Source organism: Eumetopias jubatus, unplaced genomic scaffold (assembly GCF_037043125.1).
Source record: "Eumetopias jubatus isolate StellerSeaLion01/CBP00866 unplaced genomic scaffold, mEumJub1_p1.0 scaffold_12, whole genome shotgun sequence".
Lineage (NCBI taxonomy): Eukaryota > Metazoa > Chordata > Mammalia > Carnivora > Otariidae > Eumetopias > Eumetopias jubatus.
Window position 1 is genome coordinate 106,621,302 of NW_028274818.1, and position 23,244 is coordinate 106,644,545.

The window sequence follows — 23,244 nt, forward strand, 5'->3', positions numbered from 1 at the left end:
GGCTCAAACTCAAACCCCAAGATCGAGTCTCATGCTCTACCTACTGAGCCAGCCAGGCACTTCCCCCACCCCCTGCCAACAACATTTTTAACACTGATGTATAAACTCCCTAATAAGATAAAGCAAAGACAAATGGGTTCATCTGACAGATACACCATCACTTACAGTCTTCAAACATTATAGCAGTTTAAATTTCATCATTTGACAATCCATTCATGGAAGAATCTGCAGACAACTCATTTTATTTTTCTTTATTTTTAAAGATTTTATTTATTTATTTATTTTTATTTTTTAAAAAGATTTTATTTATTTATTTGACAGAGAGAGACACAGTGAGAGAGCCAACACAGGCAGGGGGAGCAGGAGAGGGAGAAGCAGGCTTCCCGCTGAGCGGGGAGCCCAATGTGGGGCTCGATCCCAGGACTCTGGGATCATGACCTGAGCCAAAGGCAGACGCTTAACAACTGAGCCACCCAGGTGCCCCTAGATTTTATTTATTTAAGACCGAGAGAGAGAGAGAGAGAGAGAGAGAGAGAGAGAGCACATGAACAGGGGGAGGGGCAGAAGCAGACTCCCCGCTAAGCAGGGAACCCAACGTGGGGCTCGATACCAGAACCCTGGGATCATGACCTGAGCCTAAGGCAGACGCTTAAACCACTGAGCCACCCAGGCACATCCAGACAATTCATTTTAACAGACAAATTAAAGAACACATTTAAGCAGACACGCCTGTCCTAAATCGTTACTCAGGTAAGAATTTCACAAACATTACTTATGCTAGTGGCCACAGTGGAGCCAAAAAGGATTGTCTCTTCTCCACGCCCCTCCCCCCGCCCTGCTGTGAGAACCACCAGTGGTGTGCTGGAACTTGGGACTCTTTCCAAGGCCACGTGCTGGTGGCCTGCAGACGTCAGCCCTCGCATCCCCCTGTGCTTGTGGACTGGTTTGGTGATCACCTGGGTGGCAGGATTCCTTCTGATAGCTTTATGGGATGGATCGATGAGGATAACCTCAAAGAATCTGTACGTGTAATCTTCACCACACCAGTAAGAATTCAAGACTGTCAGAGCCCCATGGTGGCGTCCAGCTCATTCCTCTGGAACAGACTGTAGGCTTTGGGCAAACTTGAGCTGGTTAGCACCATGATGGACAGGTTTGCACCCTTAGGAACTGGGCGGCCACCCTTTCGCACAAGGATCTGGTATATGACATAACCTTGCTTGCCCTTGTACCCCAGTCTGCACGCTTTATCAGGCCAGGTTGCATGGGGGGGGCGGCCTGTGGAGGGCAGAGATCTGGTAGTCCTGCCAGCACTGTCCCCCAAGAAGAAAGTGCATAATATCGATTGCTTCTTCCTCCATAGCTCCTGGACGTACTTGTAAGCACCCATCTTGGCTTACCTTTGCGCTGATGACTGCCTTCAGATAGAAAGGAAAGAGCTTTTCTCCCCAGCAGACTACTGCTTTGATTTAAATTTTTGGCGATGTATTTTTGGGTCAGGTATATACTGTTTATCACTGAGGAAGGTAAGCTTCCTAGTTTGAAACAAAAGAAATCTCGGTTCCAGTAAGGACTTCACTATCCACAGATGTCCGCAGCAATCCTCGGCTCTTCTTTCTTGCTCTCACCCCAGAGAGGTTCACTGAACAGAAGAAATGCCTGCATTTCCCCAGATTCAAGCTATTTAATGAGAGGCTATTTTTGCTAATCTTTTGGATTAGTTTTTCTAACTGCCAGAGAAACGGCGCCTTAAAAAGGAAATGTTTCTGCCCTAGAACTTATATTCACTCAGTTTAAAATAGTCATGATCAGTTAAAAAAAATAATGCCATGCAAGTACCCAAAAGATTTACCTCAAAACTGGTCCAGCTGGCTAAAAATAACCTCTAAACAAATAACAAAACCTGGGCGAGACCCTAAGGAAGAAACCAGAGCCAATGGATCCTGCAGAAGTGAGGACCTCTGGGCTTAAGGATAGACCAGCTCTTGGCTTAGTTTGATCCGGTGCAAGAATCAAAAGCGGATGCAGGATACCAAAAACTAAGGCAACGAAAGCAAAAATAGACTACATCACGCTAAAAATGTTCTGCACAGCAAAGGAAACGACCAGCAAAATGAAAAGGCCACCTATGGAATGGGGAAAAAAATATTTGCTAGCCATCCCTCTGATAAGAGGTGGTTAATATCTAAAAGCTACAAAGAACTCACACAACTCCATGGGCAAACAAACAAATCCAATTTAAAACTGGGCAGAAGAAACTGCAGAGACATTTTTCCAAAGGAGACAGACAGACAGGTGGCCCACAGGTCCATGAAAAGGTGCTCAACATCACTCATCATCAGGGAAATGCAAACCAGGGACACCTTGGCTGGCTCAGGCGTAAGAGCATGCGACTCTTGATCTCGAGGTCATGAGTTCAAGCCCCACGTGGGGTGTAGAGGTGATGTAAATAAAATAAAGTTAAAAAAAAATGCAAAGCAAAACCACAATGAGATCTCACCTCACATTTATTAGAACGGCTGTCATCCAAAGACAAGAGATATCAACAACAAGCCTTTGCAAGGAAGCGGGTAAAAGGGAACATTCCTGCTCCGTTTGTGGGAATATAAATTGGTGCAGCCACTAAGAAAAACAGTATGGAAATTCCTCAACAGACTAAAATAGAACCACCATATGATCGGCACTCCCACTGCTGGGTATACATCCAAAGGAAATGAAAACAGGATATTGAAGAGATAGCTACACTCCTGTGCTCATTGCAGCATCATTCACAATTGCCAAGATGTGAAAGCAACCTTAAAGTCCATCAGCAGACGCAAGGATAAAGATGAGAGGTGCATATACATACATACAATGGAGGATTCTTCAGCCATGAAAGAGGGAAATCCTGTCATTTGTGACAACATGGATGGTGCTTGAAGGCATTATGCTGAGTGAAATAAGCCAGACAGAGAAAGACAAATATTGTGTGGCATCACTTATATGTGGAATCTAAAAAAAAAAAAAAAAAAAAAAAAGTCAAACTCATAGAAACAGAAAAGTAGAAAAGTGGTTGGCAGAGGCTGGGTTGGGGGTGGGGGCGGGAATAGTGAGATGTTAGTAAAATGGTACAAGCTTTCAGCTATAAGATAAACAAGGTCTAGGAATCTAATGTGGATGTGAAAGTAGATGTTCTACTTTCTTAGCGAATTTCAATTATACAACACAGTGCTAGCAACTACATATGGTGATGGATGTCCTAATGAACTAGATAGGAGGAAATCCTTTCATTATATACATATATACATATACATATACACACACATATATATCAAATTATCATGATGTATACCTTATTTTTTTAAAGACTTTATTTATTCATTTGCATTTGATAGCTAGAGAGGGAGCATGAGCAGGGGAGAGAGGGAGAAGCAGACTCCCCACTGAGCAGGGAGCCTGATGCGGGGGCCGATCCCAGGACCCTGGGATCATGACCTGAGCCAAAGGCAGACGCTTAACTGACTGAGCCACCCAGGTGCCCCTATACTTTAAATATCTTACAATTTTGGGGCGCCTGGGTGGCTCAGTCATTAAGCGTCTGCTTTCGGCTCAGGTCATGATCCCGGGGTCCTGGGATCAAGCCCCGCATTGGGCTCCCTGCTCGGCAGGAGGCCTGCTTCTCCCTCTCCCACTCCCCTGCTTGTGTTCCCTCTCTCGCTATGTCTCTCTCTGTCAAGTAAATAAAATCTTTTTTTTTTTAAAGATTTTATTTATTTGAGAGAGAGAGAATGAGAGAGAGACAGCACATCAGAGGGGGGAGGGTCAGAGGGAGAAGCAGATTCCCTGCTGAGCAGGGAGCCCGATGCGGGACTCCATCCAGGGACTCCAGGATCATGATGTGAGCTGAAGGCAGTCGCTTAACCAACTGAGCCACCGAGGTGCCCCCAAGTAAATAAAATATTAAAATATATATATATATATCTTACAATTTTGTCAGTTATACCTCATAAAGCTGAGGGCATGGAAGTTGATGTGAATTTATTCCTATAGTTGCAAAAATGCAACAGAGCTTTTCAAAGCCTTGTGTAGAAAAGTACTAAAATACATAAATGCTAATGTCAAGAAATCTCCCCTGAGCAAAGTTTTTTGGTTGGAGGGAGGGGGTAGGAAATGGGGTGATAGTAGTTGGGATAATTCTTTTTTTTTTAAGATTTTATTTATTTATTTGAGAGAGAGAGAGAATGAGAGATAGAGAGCACGAGAGGGAAGAGGGTCAGAGGGAGAAGCAGACTCCCCGCTGAGCAGGGAGCCCGATGCAGAACTCGATCCCGGGACTCCAGGATCATGACCTGAGCCGAAGGCAGTTGCTTAACCAACTGAGCCACCCAGGTGCCCAGTTGGGATAATTCTTAGTGTGCAGGACTGATGTGGGCATTACAGGATGTTTAGCTTCTCTGGCTCTCATCCCCTCAATGCCAATGGCACTTCCCAAGTCACAGAATCAACCAACCAACACCCACATTTCCAAATGCCCCCTATGGGTCAGTCTAGCTACCCCCCACTCTGCGCTAAGAACCACTGAGTGTGGCATGTCTGTCTGTAACTTAGGCTTCCCTAGCTCCCATCCCATTATTCCCTTCATTCTTCCCCTTTAACTGGCTCTAGCATAGAATTACTGGTTTCACTTAAACTGCTTTATTGAGATACAATTTATACTTATGCACCATACAATCCATCCATTTAAAGTATACAATTTGGGGTGCCTGGCTGGCTCAGTTGGAAGAGCATGTGACTTTTGATCTCGGGGTTGTGAGTTCAAGCCCCACGTTGGGCATAGAGATTACTAAAAAATAAATAAAAATTAGAGTACAATTCAATGACTTTTGTATAGTCAGAGTCGTGCAACCATTGCCACAAGCAAATTTAAAACATTTTTATTACCCCAAAAAGAGAGTGACATCCATATATGGACACCAGGCCAAGTTAGTTTCCTTCCCTTCTCTAAGCTTGAGGGCCAAGACAACATTGTAAAGTTCATAATAGAGAAAAGGTAGTCATGTCTGTATGTGTGGCTATGTTTTCTCTGTGATCTCCCCATGGGCCTCTGTAGCAGCAAGGTAGGAGGTGATTATCTTGGCACTTTGGGGGCATACTCTCTAAGAAGTGTACCAACCAGTGCTTCAGGCACCCTTCCCTCTGACAGCAGAGGGTCAGGACATCCCAGGTCTGCAGACATCCCTACAAGCAAACACCCATTGCACTCTGAGGGTATCTTTGTCATCCTGGCTGTTATAACAAAACACCACAGACCAGAGGCTTGAACAGCAGACATTCCTTTCTTACTGTTCTGGAGGCTCCAAATACAAGATCGAGGTGCCAGGAGGTTCGTTCTTGGTGAGGGCCATCTTGCTGGCATGTAGATGGCCACCTACTTGCTATGTCCTCACATGGCAGAGAAATAGAGTGCACTCTGGTCTCTTCCTCTTCTCATAAAGACACTAATCCATTTTTCTTGTCTGATTGATGAGGCTAGGACTTCTAGGACTATGTTGCACAACAGTGGTGAGAGTGGACATCACTGACATGTTCCTGACCTTAGGGGGAAAGTTCTCAGTTTTTCCCCATTGAGCATGATATTCCCTGTGAGCTTCTCGTAGATGGCTTCTATTTATAATATTGAGGTATGGTCCTTCTATCCCTACACTGTGAAGAGTTTTAATCAAGAAAGATGCCTTATTGACAACAAAAAGAAATAAAGGGCATCCGAACTGGCAAAGAAGTTAAACTCTTACTCTTCACAGATGACATGATACTCTATGTGGAAAACCCAAAAGACTCCACCCCCAAATTGCTAGAACTCATACAGGAATTCAGCAAAGTGCCAGGATATAAAATCAAGGCACAGAAATCAGTTGCATTTCTATACACTAGCAATGAGACAGAAGAAAGAGAAATTAAGGAGTTGATCCCATTTTTTTTAAGATTTTATTTATTTATTTGACAGAGAGAGAGACAGTGAAAGAAGGATCACAAGCAGGGGGAGAGGGAGAGGGAAAAGCAAGCTCCTCAATGAGCAGGGAGCCTGATGCGGGGCTCAATCCCAGGACCCTGGGATCATGACCTGAGCCGAAGGCAGACACTTAACTGTCTGAGCCACGCAGGTGCCCCATGGAGTTGATCCCATTTATAATTGCACTGAAAACCATAAAATACCTAGGAATAAACCTAACCAATGAGACAAAGGATTTAGTTTATAGAAAACTATAAAACACTCATGAGGGCGCCTGGGTGGCTCAGTTGGTTGGGCGGCTGCTTTCGGCTCAGGTCATGATCCCGGAGTCCTGGGATCGAGTCCCACATCGGCTCCCAGCTCGGTGGGGAGCCTGCTTCTCCCTCTGACCCTTTCCCCTCTCATGCTGTTTCTCTCAAATAAATAAATAATCTTAAAAAAAAAACACTCATGAAAGAAATTGAGGAAGACACAAAGGAATGGAATAACATTCCATGCTCATGGATTGGAAGAACAAATATTGTTAAAATGTCTATGCTACCCAGAGCAATCTATACATTCAGTGCAATCCCTATCAAAATACCATCAACTTTTTTCACAGAGCTGGAACAAATAGTCCTAAAATTTGTATGGAACCAGAAAAGACCCCGAATAGCCAAACAGATGTTGAAAAAGAAAACCAAAGCTGGTGGAATCACAATTCCAGACTTCAAGCTCTATTACAAGCCGAAATCAACAAGACAGTATGGTACTAGCACAAAAACAGACCCATAGATCAATGGAACAGAACAGAAAACCCAGAAATGGACCCTCAACTCTATGGTCAACTAATCTTTGACAAAGCAGGAAAGAATATCCAATGGGAAAAAGGACAGTCTCTTCAACAAACGGTGTTGGGAAAACTGGACAGCCACATGCAGAAGAATGAAATTGGACTATTTCCTTATACCACACACAAAAATAGACTCAAAATTGATGAAAGACCTACATGTGAGACAGGAATCCATCAAAATCTTCGAGGAGAACACAGGCAGCCTCTTCGACCTCAGCCACAGCTACTTTTTTTTTTAAAGATTTTATTTATTTATTTGAGAGAGAGAGTACGAGAGATAGAGAGCACGAGAGGGAAGAAGGTCAGAGGGAGAAGCAGACTCCCCGCCGAGCAGGGAGCCCGATGCGGGACTCGATCCCGGGACTCCAGGATCATGACCTGAGCCGAAGGCAGTCGCCTAACCAACTGAGCCACCCAGGCACCCACAGCTACTTCTTCCTAGGCACATCATCAAAGGCAAGGGAAGCAAGGGCAAAAATGAACTATTGGGACTTCAGCAAGATAAAAAGCTTTTGCACAGCAAAAAAAAAAAAAAAAACACAGTCCACAAGACCAAAAGACAACCAACAGAATTGGAGAAGATATTTGCAAATGTCTTATCAGATAAAGGGCTAGTATCCAAAAATCTATAAAGAACTTATCAAACTCAACACCCAAAAAACAAATAATCCAATCAAGAAATGGGCAGAAGACATGAACAGACATTTCTCCAAAGAAGGCATCCAAATGGCCAACAGACACGTGAAAAAATGTTCCGCATCACGAGCGCCTGGGTGGCTCAGTTGGTTAAGCAACTGCCTTCGGCTCGGGTCAGGATCCTGGAGTCCGAGGATGGAGTCCCATATCGGGCTCCTTGCTCAGCAGGAAGTCTGCTTCTCCCTCTGACCCTCCCCCCTCATGTGCTCTCTCTCTCTCACTCTCTCTCTCAAATAAATAAAACCTTTAAAAAAAAAAGAAAAAATGTTGGGCGCCTGGGTGGCTCAGATGGTTGGGCGTCTGCCTTCGGCTCAGGTCGTGGTCCCAGGGTCCTGGGATCGAGTCCCGCATCAGGCTCCCTGCTCCTTGGGAGCCTGCTTCTCCCTCTGCTTCTCTCTCTCTCTCTCTCTCTCTCCCTCTCTCTCATGAATAAATAAATAAAATCTTTAAAAAAAAAAATAAATAAAAAAAAAGAAAAAATGTTCCGCATCACTCGGCATCAGGGAAATACAAATCAAAACCACAATGAGATACCACCTCACACCGGTCAGAATGGCTAAAATTAACAAGTCAAGAAACAACAGATGTTGACAAGGATGAAGAGAAAGGGGAATGCTACTACACTGTTGGTGGGAATGCAAGCTGGTACAGTCACTCTGGAAAACAGTATGGAGGTTCCTCAAAAAGTTGAAAATAGAGCTACCCTACAACCCAAGAATTGCACTACTAGGGATTTACCCTGAAGCTACAAATGTAGTGATCCAAAGGGGCACCCACACCCCAATGTTTATAGCAGCAATGTCCACAATAGCCAAACTATGGAAAGAGCCCAGATGTCCATCAACAGATGACTGGATAAAGATGATACACACACAGTGGAATACTACTCAACCATCAAAAAAAATGAAACCTTGCCATTTGCAACAACGTGGATGGAACTAGAGGGTATTATGCTAAGTGAAATAAGTCAGTCAGGGGAAGACAATTATCCTAGGAGCTCACTCATATGTGGAATTTAAGAAACAAAACAGAGGAGCATACGGGAAGGGAGGGAAAAATAGAACAAGACGAAATCAGAGAGGGAGACAAACCATAAGATTCTTTTTTTTTTAAAGATTTATTTATTTATTTATTTGAGAGAGAGAGAGAATGAGAGAGAGAGAGAGAGCACATGAGAGGAGGGAGGGTCAGAGGGGGAAGCAAACCCCCCGCTGAGCAGGGAGCCCAATGCGGGACTCGATCCCGGGACTCCAGGATCCTGACCTGAGCTGAAGGCAGTTGCTTAACCAACTGAGCCACCCAGGCGCCCCGAACCATAAGACTCTTAATCATAGAAAACAAACTGAGGGTTGCTGGAGGGGAGGGGGGTGGGGGGATGGGGTAACTGAGTGACAGGCATGAAGGAGGGCACGGGATGTAATGAGCACTGGGTATTATATAAGACTGATGAATCACTGACCTCTACCTCTGAAACCAATAATACACCTATATGTTAACTAATTGAATTGAAAAAAGAAAAGAAATAAGTGAACAGTTCAGGGACACTAAGTACCTGACATCGTGAGAGATCTCAACACGGAAAGGCAATTAATGACGGGCTTGGGTGTCACTTTCCTCCCCAACCCGTGGATGTTCCAGACTATCTCGGGTCCTGCTCACTATGTATCCTCGCACGCTGACACACAGTCACGATGAAATAAGGACATCCGATTCTTACTGCAAATCCCGGAAACCCCAAATTACTATTGCCAAACATTTCGAGCCATGGCCTGCCTACTTCAGTCAGCCATATGTTGGGTCAACAAGCCAAATTCTGTTGTCTGCTCTAATCGTCTAGAGGATGTGAGTGTTTCCCTAATGAGCCGACCTCACAGTTTTTATGAGCCGCACAGAGCCCAGAACAGGGGTCAAGGGGATGGAGGGCATGATTACTAATAGCTGACCATATCTTAGGAAGCGTAAACACCCAGGATCATCTGAATCTAGCCAATCTCACCTCTTTTGCTGCCGTTTTTTTTTTTTTTTTTTTTAAAGATTTTATTTATTTGAGGGGCGCCTGGGTGGTTCAGTTGGTTAAGCGACTGCCTTCAGCTCAGGTCATGATCCCAGGGTCCTGGGATCGAGCCCTGCATCGGGCTCCCTGCTCTGCGGGAAGCCTGCTTCTCCCTCTGCCCCTCCCCCTGCTTGTGTTCCCTCTCTCGCTGTCTCTCTCTCTCTCTGTCAATTAAATAAATAAAATCTTTAAAAAAAAAGATTTTATTTATTTGAGAAGAGAGAGCTCTAGCCAGGGGAGGGGCACGCAGATACCCTGCTCAGTGGGGAGCCCGATCCCAGGACCCTAAGATCATGACCTGGGCCTAAAGCACTGAGCCACCCAGGCACCCCCTAGCCACACTTTACATACTTGGTTGTCAAGGGACATTTCTATCACTGCAGGAAGTTCTGACAGTGCTGTGCATGATCTGACAGGTGGGGAATTCAGTACCTCGCAAATCAGAAACACAACAGTAGTAGAGCCGAGAGGTCTCACATTTATTACTGAACCAACCTACTGGTGCAGAGGCATAGTCAGAGAGAAAAATCATTTCCATGTTAAGACAAGTCTATGGCCAGGTAGGATGTTTACAGAATGATAGAACACATGATCTTCATGCAGCTTAATTAAATATGTATGCCAATTAGGTGTGTCATCTCATGACGTGTGATGCCTTACAGACCCAGCTTGGTTCTTCTCCAGTGCCTCCTTTTGGAGTTGTACCTGATCTTTTTTTTTTTTTTTAAGATTTTATTTATTTATTCGAGAGAGAGAGAGAATGAAAGATAGAGAGCACGAGAGGGAAGAGGGTCAGAGGGAGAAGCAGACTCCCCGCTGAGCAGGGAGCCCGATGTGGAACTCATCCCGGGACTCCAGGATCATGACCTGAGCCGAAGGCAGTCGCTTAACCAACTGAGCCACCCAGGCTCCCATACCTGATCTTATTACCAGTTTTCATCCGAATCCACTGGGGAATGGGACGATTCTGCTTTTGTTTCTTGGCCAGGAATCGCTTGATTCTGAAAGTCTTGTGAGAAGACATGGCGAGAAGCATCCAGCCACGCAGAGCAGGATGGTGGCGAAAAAGAGCTCTTTTGCTGCCGTTTTGAAGAGCATGCCATGTTTTTGGACTGAAGAAAGGAGACTTACAATAAGCGTGCTGACATTCTGTCGTAAAGTAAGACAGAGAAGGCATTCCTTCCCAGACCATCTCCTGGGGATGGCTCGGGACTGGCAAGAAAGCATTCACTTCCTGCCCACGAGTGTGACACGCATTAGGTCACATGGGGAGTAAGTTCCAAATTCTATTTTTGGAGGCGACAAGGGGGAGGCCAAGCTGGAAGCTGGAAGGAGCTCAAGGATTCCTTGGTAAAACCCCCAGGTCTAGGGGGACAACAGCCTCCAAGACCTGCCTGGATTCCTCACGCTGTCCTCTCTCATGGTTTGAGTCCCCAAGTGGCTCTAGAAGGGGGGCCATACAGGATGTTCTCATGAATCATCAACTCCCGTGACCAGAGCCAAGGTCAGGATTTCAACCTGTGCGTGTTTTTCCTTTGGAGTGTACTACACCACGGTGCACCCTCCTTCCCTAACATCACCGGCTGGGGTGACAAGTCTCATGGAAGCTGACAGTTTTCAAAAGGTGCAGGGTTGAAAGAGACTTTAAAACCAGTTGCCACTGGGCCACAAAATGCTTAGAGTTTAACTGAGAGGGCCCAACGGCTCTACATTTTAAAATATATTTTTAAATCTACAGAACCCTATAAAGATGAAGAGAGGATGCCAGTCTCTGTCATAGACCTTGCACATACCTGGCACTGTGCTAAACTTTCATGTCTTTCTTCCAGAGAGAGAGAAGGACGCCTGGCTGGCTCAGTGAGTAGAGCACGTGACTCTTGATCTCGGGGTCGTGAAGGGCTTCCCTGTGATGGTTAATTTTACGTGTCGACTTGGCCAGGCTAAGGATGCCCAGAGAGCTGGTAAGACATTATTTCTGGTGTGTCAGGTGAGGGTGTTTCTGAGAGATTAGCATTTGAATTGGTAGACTCCTAAAGATCTGCCCAAACCAATGTGGGCAAGCAGCCATGGGCCTGAATAAAACAAAAAGGCAGAGGAAGGGCAGATTCCCTCTTCTTGAGCTGGGACATGCATCTTCTCTTGTCGTCAGTCACTGGAGCTCCTGCTTCTGGTCTTGGGGTGTCTTGTCACCTGCTCTTCCGCTTCTCCAACTTGTAGAGAGCATATCGTGGCCCGCGTCAGCCTCCAAAATGGCAGAAACCAACGCCCATCATCAATCTCTATTTTTTTTTTAAGATTTTATTTATTTATTTATTTGAAAGAGCGAGAATGAGAGATGGAGAGAGAGAGCACATGAAAGGGGGGAGGGTCAGAGGGAGAAGCAGACTCCCTCCTGAGCAGGGAGCCCGATGCGGGACTCGATCCCGGGACTCCAGGATCATGACCTGAGCCGAAGGCAGTCGCCCAACCAACTGAGCCACCCAGGCGCCCCATCATCAATCTCTATTATGTCTTCTATACACTATTGCTTCCTTTTCTCTCTAGAACCCTAATACACTCATGAATACGATACAAAGTGAGAGACTAAACAATCCCTTCTTGTCGAGCAAAGCTTACAGAAAATCATGTGCAAACTTGTGATACCCTTTCCCCCCACTTCAAGAGAATAGTGTTTTTGTCTTAGTTTGATGGGAGGGGGGGCCAGGGGTGGTTAAAATTAAAGTCACACACTCTAATATGTTAAAGGTCCTCATATCCAGAAGAAGCAAAATGGTCACAAGTATGTCTGTGACATACCTTGTGCCCGATAGAACTTTCCATGAGAGAAATGTTCTTTCTCTGCATTTTCACTGCCATGGCTGTTAGCTGCAGGTAAGTACAAAGCACTTGAAAGGTGGCTGGTATGAGTGAGGAACTGGATTTTTAAAAAATTTATTTTAATTAAAATTTAAGTAGTCACATGCGGTAGGAGCTACTGTATTGGGTAGTACCGTATAATTTTCATAACTTTAGATTCATTCAGGTTGTTTTTTGGTTTTTGGTGTTTTTTTTTTTTTTTTAAGATTTTATTTATTTATTTGACAGAGAGAGACACAGCGAGAGAGGGAACACAAGCAGGGAGAGTGGGAGAGGGAGAAGCAGGCTTCCCGCGGAGCAGAGAGCCTGATGCGGGGCTCGATCCCAAGACCCTGGGATCATGACCTGAGCCGAAGGCAGACGCCTGACGACTGAGCCACCCAGGCGCCCCTGGTGTGTTTTGTTTTGTTTTTTAATCTTAAAAAAGTCTGAGGCTTGGGCACCTGGGTGGCTCAGTTGGTTAAGCATCTGCCTTCGGCTCAGGTCATGATCCCAGGGTCCTGGAATCGCCCCACATCAGGCTCCCTGCTCAGCGGGGAGCCTGCTTCTTCCTCTGCCACTCCTCCTGCTTGTGCTCTCCTGCTCTCTCATTCTTTCAAATACATACATACATACATAATCTTAAAAAAGAAAAGAAAGTCTGAGGCTGACATGGCCGATACAACCTGTGGTTAGAAAAGATTCAAGGCAAAGTGGGGGAGATCTGGCTTTCATCCTTGGAGACCTCCCCAATACCAGTTAGCAGTGTCATGCTCTCTAGCCAAAACCTGGGTTCTTTGATGGGTCCTTTCTCATTTTCACAATCAGAAAGTCAAATAGCAAATATCAGTATTTTTTAACAGCAAAGACCTTCCCACTTCCCCATTCACACCTCCTTGTACCTTGCTTCTTTCGCTCATTACTTAATGAGGAACCAGTATGAACTGCTTGGCTCTGAGAGGACAGCCGGCTTGGTCTTATCTTTTTTTAAGTAAAGTTATCTCTACGCCCAACGTGGGGTTTGAACTCACGACTCCGAGATCAAGAGTCCCATGCTCTACTGACGGAGCCAGCCAGGCGACCCTGGGGCTTGGTTTTACTTTCTGCTCTGTCTCCAACACCTAAGAGGATGCCTTACACAGTAGGCGCCCAGTGAATATTTCCTGGATGTTGAATGACTATCTTGAAGGGACGTGACCAGGAAAAAAGAAAAAACGTGTCCAGCAAACTGTTTAAATCGTAATTCTGCAAGTTAGTAGCTATGTTATCTCGCCTTTGTGTCTTCTTCAGTCCTGAAATGAGAACCAGTGTTTCAGGATCGTTCTGAGGATTTGAGAGCATTACATTAGTAGTCACTGCCTCACCCCTAGGCAGGGGTGGGGCTCAATGAATGGCTATCAGCTATCGAAATGGTCAACTGCCTGATGGCTGCTGAAAAGGTCTTTGGAGTTAGGACATGATGGTTAGTTTTTTTTTAAATGAAACATCCTCATTCTGAAGCATCTTAAAAGAACAGCCAATCTGGCGAACCATGTGCATAAAAATAGGAGCTCTGTAACAGGAAGATGAGTTTTATTATAAAAAAACCATGCCAGGTTTTGTGACCTTGCAAAATGTATGTAAGCAGCTCTGAATAACTATATTCTGAATCAAGCAGGAGAAAGGGAGCGACATCCTAGCAATTCTTCCCCAAGAGAGTAAAACGGAAACATCTAACAAAGGAAGCCCGGAGTTTATTCAAATAAACTGCTTTATTTTAGTAAGTCCTAAGTGGTACTCAGAACATTTCCAAGAAATTAAATAGCTTATCTGCTATTTATATGTGCTCTATTATCACAATTTGTCATTTAAGAAAATTCCCTGACAGATCTTTTACAAAAAGGCACTGGAAGGAGCAGTATACAGAACAATAGTACTTCCCAATATTTTTTTTCAAGATTTTAATTATTTATTTGACAGAGAGAGGCACAGCTAGAGAGGGAACACAAGCAGGCGGAGTGGGAGAAGGAGAAGCAGGCTTCCGGCCGAACAGGGAGCCCGATGCGGGGCTCGATCCCAGGACCCTGGGATCATGACCTGAGCCGAAGGCAGACGCTTAACGACTGAGCCACCCAGGTGTCCCAGTACTTCCCAATATTTTAACGGATCCGATGTTTTAAAAGCATTTCACCAAGAGCCACAAAAAGAAATCTAAAGTTGTGATTTCTCCAGTGAAAACCCGACTCGTTCCTGTGGCAAATTTCCCCGTCAGGGTCTCCAAGAGGCTCTCACACATGGGTCAAGCTCAGGACGAGCCCACTGTGGCCCAAGCTGAGTCACCACGGACCCATGACCCAACCAATCTGAAGGGACCCACTGGGGCTCGGCTGCCTGGGAGGCTGTGTGCATCCCTGGGCAGAAGTGAATTCTCTGACAAGCTCCCTCAGAACAAAACCACTGCTCTACTGGATACTGTGAGAAAATGTGGCTTCAGAGGCGCCTAAGTGGCTCAGTTGGTTAAGCGTCTGACTCTTGATCTCAGCTCAGGTCTTGATCTCAGGGTTGTGAGTTCAAGCCCCTGTGAAGTTCCATACTGGGTGTGAAGCCTACTTAAAAAAAAAGAAAATGTGGTTTCATACTAAAAGTCACTGTCCAAAATAAAAAGTAAAAATAAACCCATCAAGTTAATGTTTCCAACACATTTATCTTTTTGTTTTAAAGCACCATCTATGGGTGTTGAGTTCAAGAGTTAAATCTTGTTGTAAGGTTTGATAAATCACGCTCGCTTAGCTTAACAAACCACACCGAACTGAATTAAGTCCAGCATTTTTATGTTAGTTTTTGGAGTTCAAATTCGGATAAACAAAACAAACAGAAGAAAGAAAAAAAAAAACCCAAACCAAGGTCTTCCCTGAAGGGACAGCCCCTAAGTGAACATGTGGCTCCCTCTTGTGGCAAAAGTGAGCCTCACATGACAGGCAGATGGTGAACGGCGGCGGGGGGGGGGGGGGTCGGCTTTGCTTCACACCCCATTCATTCCCCCCAAATTAGGCAGCTCCATTAAAATGACCCTGGTTCACTAAATACACATTATCAGAGCAGGAGTATCCCATCCACTGGGGCTTGCTCCACTCATTCACCTTCGGGGGGATGAGAATGTACCCCTGAAATGTGCCCAGATTAATAAAGGCCACGTAATAAAGGAACAACTTGGGACGCCTGAGTGGCTCAGTCAGTTAAGTGTCTGCCTTCAGCTCAGGTCATGATCCCAGGGTCCTGGGATTGAGTCCCGCATCGGGCTTGCCACTGAGTGGGGAGCCAGCTTCTCCCTCAGCTGCTCCCCCTGCTTGTGTGCTCACTCTGACAAATGAATAAACTCTTAAAAAATAGGGGCGCCTGGGTGGCTCAGTTGGTTGGGCGACTGCCTTCGGCTCAGGTCATGATCCTGGAGTCCTGGGATCAAGTCCCGCATCGGGCTCCCTGCTCAGCGAGGAGCCTGCTTCTCCCTCTAACCCTCCCCCCTCTCATGTACTCTCTCTTTCTCGCTCTCAAATAAATACATCTTTTAAAAAATAAATAAATAAAATCTTAAAAAAAATACAATCTTTTAAAATAGGGGCGCCTGGGTGGCTCGGTCGGTTAAGCATCTGCCTTTGGCTCGGGTCATGATCCCAGGGTCCTGGGATTGAGCCCCGCATTGGGCTCCCTGCTCAGGGGGAAGCCTGCTTCTCCCTCTCCCACTCCCTCTGCTTGTGTTCCCTCTTTCTCTCTGTCAAATAAACAAAATCCTTTTAAATAAAAATAAAAGTAAATACTGTTAATACTGTAATACTGTTGGAATTTCTGTTAAAATCAGCGTCTCCTCTTTTTCCTATGTGAGGGATTCTCTAACGAGAACATCGTAATCAAACACCACACTTTGGTTCCAGGAGAATATCGTGTAGTGGGGTTGAACGTAATCTGTATTCTGGGACTCTTTAATTCCCTTAATTTGTCACATGGTCTCCGAAAAGGGTCCTCGGAGATTGGAACCAACCTTTTTAACACATCATTTAATATGGTGAATATTACATCAAAAAAATGACTTTGTTTTTGTCAGCTTCTTGTAGGTTAGCCATGAGTTTGTCCTTTGACCGTGAAAGTGGCAAAATACTAGCACTTCACTCTCAGACTTGACCTTGATTGCTTCACTACTCAGTGCCCTAGGTTTTAGTGTGTTGGGAGGAGGAACGGTGACCCAGATAAAGGATGAAAATGTCCAGTTCATTCCAGATGAGAACCGTTCAGGCCGAGAAATCTGCCCCGGGGGGTAAGACACCCCAGAGCTTAAATCCTGCAGAGGCCTCCTCCTTTCTCAGTGGGAATTAAGTATTTTGATATGGCTATTAGCATGACCAAAAAGTCCTGGGTTTTCTTTTCTTTTTTTTTAAGATTTTTTTTATTTTTTTATTTTTAAGATTTTATTTAGTTATTTGAGAGAGAGAGAGCACATGAGACGGGGGAGGGTCAGAGGGTGAAGCAGACTCCCCGCCGAGCAGGGAGCCCGATGCGGGGCTCGATCCACAAACTCCAGGATCATGACCTGAGCCAAAGGCAGCCGCCCAACCAACTGAGCCACCCAGGCGCCCTTTATTCATTTTAGACAGAGACAGAGAGAGCGAGAGAGAGAGAGAGAGAGAGAATGAGCAGGGAGAGAGGCAGAGGGAGAGGGAGAAGCAGGCTCCCCGCTGAGCCAGGAGCCCGATGTGGGGCTCCATCCCAGGACCCTGGGATCATGATCTGAGCCGAAGGCAGACGCTTAACCATCTGAGCCACCCAGGCGCCCCCCTGGGTTTTCTTTTAAAACCTGTTCATTGGTACCCCTGTAAATAAAAACTTTTTAAAAAATTAAAAATAAATAAAATCACGTATTTGCCAAACCTTGGTTTTACACGGCAGAGTGGGAAATGTGAACATGAATCTACCAGTGAAGCCCGCCTGCCCCCTCAACTGGGTGCAGGGACGCGGAATCAGCCCACTCCTCTGAGGCACAAGGCTGGGGAAGGGGGGCGTGCCCCCACTGCTGCGTTCTCAGTTTCTGGATGAACTCAGACACGTGTCTGCTGGCACTTGCCACTTAGAGAACAAAGCACCTGTAGTGAAAATAAGACAACACCCCTCCTTTCCCAGATGACTCTCCCTACAAAAAGCAGGTGTTTCTGAACAGGTGTGAGTCCTTACTTATCAAGTCTCGGAGCGGGAGCGGTGATGACCAGAAACAGTGCTGTATCCTAGCTACGGCATCCCTCGGATGTCCTACAAAAAGCAGACTTTTCAGGGCATCTGAGAACTCAGCTGCCAAGAGGCAGCTGAACAACAGTGATGGTTAATTTTACATCAACTTGACTGGGCTAAGGGACGCCCAGATGCCTGGTAAGGCATTATCTCTGGGTGTGTCTCTAAGAGCATTTCTGGAATAGAACTGGTAGAGTAAGGATGGCCCTTGCAAATCTGGGTGGGCATCATCCAACCAGCGTGGGGCCTGAACGGAAGGAGGCAGTTAAGGGGAAATTTTGCTTGCTCTTCACTTGAGCTGAGACCTCCAGCTTCTGCCCTCAGACATTGTGCTCCTGGTTCTTGGGCTTTTAGACTTCAACCAGGAGCACCATCAGCTTCTATAATTGTCAGGCCTTGCCCGCAGGCTTTCCCGGTTCTCCAGCATGCAGATGGAAGATGGCAGATGGTGGGACTTCTCAGCCTCCACTACCGCGTGAGCCAATTCCTCTAAGGACTATCCTTGTCTATCTGTATCTCTACATCCTATTGGTTCTGTTTCTCTACACAGCAACTCATGTCAAAGGAGCAGAGACATGCTTCCTCCAAGTCTTCTTACTAATCAGCAGTGGTAGAGTGCTGGCAGACTTCAGTATAACAGGAGAGAAGCTTCCAGAATTAGAAAACAGAGCCTAATAAAATCTTTAAAAAGGGGGGGGCGCCTGGGTGGCTCAGTCATTGGGCATCTGCCTTCTGCTCGGGTCATGGTCTCAGGGTCCTGGGATCGAGCCCCGCGTCGGGCTCCCTGCTCCACAGGAGGCCTTCTTCTCCCTCTCCCCCAGGTTGTGTTTCCTCTCTCGCTGCATCTCTGTCAGATGAATAAATAAAATCTTAAAAAAAAAAATTTTTTTTAAAAAGGAGGTTGGGGACACCTGGGTGGCTCAGACAGTTAAACGTCTGCCTTTGGCTCAGGTCATGATCCCAGGGTCCTGGGATCGAGTCCCGCATCAGGCTCCTTGCTCAGCAGGGAGCCTGCTTCTCCCTCTGCTTGTAAGCTTGCTCGCTCTCTCTCTCACCCTCTGACAAAATCAAGAAAAGAGAAAGAAAAGGAAAGGAAAGGAAAGGAAAGGGAAAAGGAAAAGGAAAAAGAGAGAGAGAGAGAGAGAGAAAGAAAGAAAGAAAGAAAGAAAGAAAGAAAGAAAGAAAAGAGAGAAAAGAGAGAAGAGAGAAAAGAGAAAAGAGAGAAAGAGAAAGAAAGAGAAAGAAAAAGAAAGAGAGAAAGAAAGAGAGAAAGAGAGAAAGAGAGAGAGAGAGAGAAAGAGAGAAAGAGAGAAAGAAAGAAAGAGAGAGAGAGAGAGAGAAAGAAAGAAAGAAAGAAAGAAAGAAAGAAAGAAAGAAAGAAAGAAAAAAGAAAAGAAAAGAAAAGAAAAGAAAAGAAAAGAAAAGAAAAGAAAAGAAAAGAAAAGAAAAGAAAAGAAAGAAAGAAAACAGAGCCTAGGGGGTGCCTGAATGGCACTGTTGGTTAAGCGTCCGTTTGATTTCTGCTCAGGTCATGATATTAGGGTGCTGGGATCAGAGCCCCACATCTGGCTCTGTGCTCAGCGGGGAGGGTGGGTGGGGTCTGCTTCTCCCTCTCCCTCTGCTCCTCCCCCTGACTCTCTAAATAAATCAATGGATCTTAAAAAAAAAAAAAAAGGAAAGAAAACAGAGCCTATTCCCCAATCTTCAAACAAATCACTCATTTTCTGAGAGCAGAAATAATAGGCAGGAGACGGAAAACAGGATAAATCCACTGCCTTAAAAAAAAAAACCCAACAACAAAAAACCAAAAACAAAAAGCTGAAAGCGTGAATTGGTTAACTGGAGATTATTATATTCCCCCGTCAATACCGTGGTGGTGAGGCACAGCTGCCCTAGAAAAACTCCTTATATTGTTATGTAACTAAACACTTTGAAAAATTAACTGTAAAGAGCTACTCAAGACACCAGCAGAGCAAAACTGCAGCAAAGCCCACTCTTGCTCCCGTAAATAACGGAGCTGTTTGCCAGAAGAAAACACAGCACTCAAGGACTCCTCAGACCCCACGGGCGCATGCTATAAAGATGGCAATGTGTGGGTCGGATGCATCGGGGCCGCCACACACCCTCCCAACTCAACCCAAACGCTTCCCTTAAAACCTGTGCCTCAATAAAGCAAGATCATCTGTTCCAAGAAGAGGAAAAGTGTATCCTGTGAAGATGGCCTCTCCTAAATGGCAAGCCCCTTTGCAAACAGTCTTTCCTAGGCAAATTTCGGTCAATCTGATGTAGAGCTCAAAGAAGTTTGCAGAGTTTGAAGCACAAATGCCTCTTTCGTTGACCTGATTGATCAAGTTTTGATAAAAATAAAATTGGAAAAAAGATAACATTTTAGAAGCAAAGAGGAGCCAAGTAGAAGCAACCATCCTATTAAATTCTAGTTCTCTAACTTCAAATACCTACACTGAATCTATCACTCGGATGGGGTGTGTTTCAAAGTTTCCACCACTAGCCAGGGCTGAAGAGCACAATTTCTCGCTCTGAGCTCATCTAGATTGTTTAGGAGACCCCTGAATTCTCTCTTTGGAAGGTTTAAAAAGGAGAATTTTTAAATTATCTATGGGAGAATATAGGGAGAATTCTATAGTATATTTCTTTTTCTATGGAAAACTACAGTAGTCTGTTTGAATACAGTGATTCACAGCAAGCTCCAAATAAACATGCCTTATCTACAAAACCAGTAGTCCTACAGTAAGGATCTATTTAAATGCAAGTTTCTTAATTTCTTATTCATTATTGGCTTGCAACTTCATAATCACTCAACACCTCACTGTTCATTCCAATGTTAAAAATTATGATTTCCATATGTGAATAACCAAGTCCAAGATATTGTACTATGGGAAGTGCTTCTAAATTTAAAATGATTGTGTTCAATCCTTAAGAGCAGAATCCACAAAGGCAAAAAACAAACAAAACCATAAAAACTTAACTTCTAAAGCAAACTTCCCTCGGTTTTCATTGCCAAAATGATACAACCTAAAAATTTTCAAATGACTGGGCGCCTGGGTGGCTCAGTTGGTTAAGCGACTGCCTTCGGCTCAGGTCATGATCCTGGAGTCCGGGATCGAGTCCCACATCAGGCTTCCTGCTCAGCGGGGAGTCTGCTTCTCCCTCTGACCCTCTTCCCTCTCGTGCTATCATTCTCTCTAATAAATAAAATCTTTAAAAAAATTTTTTCAAATGACTTATTCCTTTTAGGATACACGCACTCCTATGTTTCTAGCATTATTTACAATAGCCAAGATATGGAAGCACCCCAAGTGTCCATCGATTAATGAATGGATAAAGATGTGGTGTGTGTATAATGGAATATTAGTCATAAAAAAGAATGAAATCTTGCCATTTGCAGTGACTTGGATGGAGCTAGAGAGTATCATGCTAAGCAAAATTTCAGTCAGAGAAAGACAGCATACGATTTCACTCATATGTGAAATTTAAGAAACAAAACAAGCATGGGGCGGGGGGAGACAAACCAAGAAATGGTTCTTAATTACAGAGAACTGATGGTGACCAGAGGTGAGGGAGGAGGGGGTGGGTTAAATAGGTGATGGAGATTAAGGACTGCACTTGTCGTGAGGAGCACCAGGTGACCTACAGAAGTGCTGAATCACTAGACTGTACACCTGAAATTAACATTACACTGTATGTTAACTGGAATTAAAATGAAAACTTAAAAGACTTATCCCTTTTATAACTCAATCATGGAAACAATTTATCTGAAAGAATATCGTATTTCTATACTAATTGCCTCAGAAAAATGTTTATAGAAGGCCTTATTTTGTAAAGTCATGAAACTTTATACAGTGCATTTATCACCACCTCTCCACCCTAGAACTTCCCACAGGAGAGGCCTGTCTTCGAACAGGAACTGGACACAGCGCCAAAGGGAAAATTTTCAGCCAAATATATGTGTATTTAAATTTTTTTTTTTTTAAGATTTTATTTATTTGACAGAGAGAGAGAGCACAAGCACAGGGAGAGGGAGAGCAGGGAGCCCGATCCGGAGCTTGATCCCAGGACCCTGGGGTCATGACCTGAGGCAAAGGCAGAGGCTTAACTGACAGAGCCACCCAGGCACCCCATGTATTAAAAAATTAAAGAAGTTGTTATAGTGAACATTCCCCCAAAGTGGCATCCAGAAAAAACACAACTTATTCTAATATAACCACATGAAGACATTCCAAATTTATTTAGCATCGGATACTCAATAGAGAATTCCATCTTTGTTCTTTGCAACTGGTTGAAAATTTCTATTCTTGCAATTTACAAAACAAAGGAAATAAAACAGTCGATGGGTCACAGAAAGTTCTATCCCAAAGGAGTAGACTTAGTGTAAAACAAAAAAGGGCGGGGAGGGGCCTGACAAGAAAATGGTTCCCATTTTAAAACAATTCCGTGTTCTCACCTCACCATCCCTCGGTGACCCCAAACAGGGTTCTTACTGCCCAACCAGGACGGCGTCCTTCACGGTGGCGGTGATCACCAGAGGATCACAACACGTTCTCACTATGTCCTGGGAGGAAAGTGAGAGCAGAGAGTTCCGACCTGGCTTCGCATGTTGTCTTTCAAGCTCTGCTTCCGGTCTTCTAAGTCGGCAGCCTACTTGGACCAGTGCTAAAAGACTTCAATATGAGGAAGACAGCACTGATAAAACACAAGGTGAACTGAGACTGCACATGTAAAAGAAGACATTTATTATGCTAAATAACATGTTTTATTTTTCATTTTCCCCAAACACTAAAATAGCACACGGCATAGCAAGTTAGCACACAAACGGAGAGAGGCAACCAGTAACTCCGAAACTGGTTAAGTCTTACTTTGGGACTCCTGAAAAACTCACACTCTAAAGGGACCTTTACCAGAGTTCTCAACCACCAGACGGGTTACCTCAGAAAAAATGTTAGTGTAAGAGATACCTCCGCTCCTGGAAACTGGAAACTTTCTACCGGGGCAGTACAAGGTCTGTCTCCCCCTAATGGAGCTACCGCAGATGGTCTCAAGGTCATTTCTATTTCAGGCGACACTGCCAGGGCTCCTAGTTTAAGGATTATACTAAAAGGACACTGAATATTGCAACTTTCACCGTAGGGCCTCCATTTAAACTGCATTTCAAGGGGAAGGAAAGGGATTTGAGAAAAATAAAACTTTGCTGCATACCCAAATTATTCTACAGAATGCAGAAATGGTGGCAGGGCCAAGAGCAGGTAGGGAAGGGCTGATATGAACAAACGGCCACTTCCACCCGATGATCAGTCTGAGGAGACAGTATCTCGGACGGTAGCCCTTTAGAATGAGCGTTGAAGATAAAGAATGTTATTACATCTTTACGTTGTAACCTGACATTTATATAGGATCTATGAATGTTCTCCTTGAAATGGTATCCCAATACTGAATGTCTTTCAAGCACGGGTTAAAACATGTTCAAAACTCTCCTGTCACATCAACCAACTTCCCATGAGTTTAAATTCCACTTAAAGTTTGTCTGATCATACAAACTGAAGCAGGAACTTCACGGCTGCCCCGTGCACA

At 44.7% G+C, this 23,244-nt stretch overlaps 1 protein-coding gene, 1 non-coding gene and 1 pseudogene across 3 annotated transcripts; 1 reads left to right on the forward strand and 2 right to left on the reverse strand.

Annotated features, from left to right (window-relative positions):
- Positions 1-340: 340 nt before the first annotated feature.
- On the reverse strand, positions 341-23,190 carry LOC114197465 (large ribosomal subunit protein eL15 pseudogene; annotated as a pseudogene). Its single transcript, XR_015766414.1, has 2 exons — positions 22,121-23,190; positions 341-2,991 (listed from the first exon to the last, which is right to left on the reverse strand). The product of XR_015766414.1 is annotated as a large ribosomal subunit protein eL15 pseudogene (transcript).
- On the forward strand, positions 4,741-4,813 carry TRNAK-UUU (transfer RNA lysine (anticodon UUU)). The gene has a single exon. It is a non-coding gene; the product is annotated as a tRNA-Lys (tRNA).
- On the reverse strand, positions 10,200-10,625 carry LOC114197467 (large ribosomal subunit protein eL39-like). The gene is made up of 2 exons (XM_088016728.1): positions 10,488-10,625; positions 10,200-10,275 (listed from the first exon to the last, which is right to left on the reverse strand). The coding sequence occupies exons 1-2, from the start codon at positions 10,604-10,606 to the stop codon at positions 10,227-10,229; spliced, it is 168 nt and encodes a 55-aa protein (XP_087872854.1). The 5' UTR covers positions 10,607-10,625; the 3' UTR covers positions 10,200-10,226.
- Positions 23,191-23,244: the final 54 nt, after the last annotated feature.

Excerpts from the sequence above, each read along its gene's own strand:
- LOC114197467 (XM_088016728.1), bottom strand. The coding sequence starts at position 10,606 with ATGCTTCTCGCCATGTCTTCTCACAAGACTTTCAGAATCAAGCGATTC. Across the intron at positions 10,276-10,487 it reads AAAACTGGTAATAAGATCAG|GTACAACTCCAAAAGGAGGC; the intron begins GTATGGGAGCCT and ends AAAAAAGATCAG.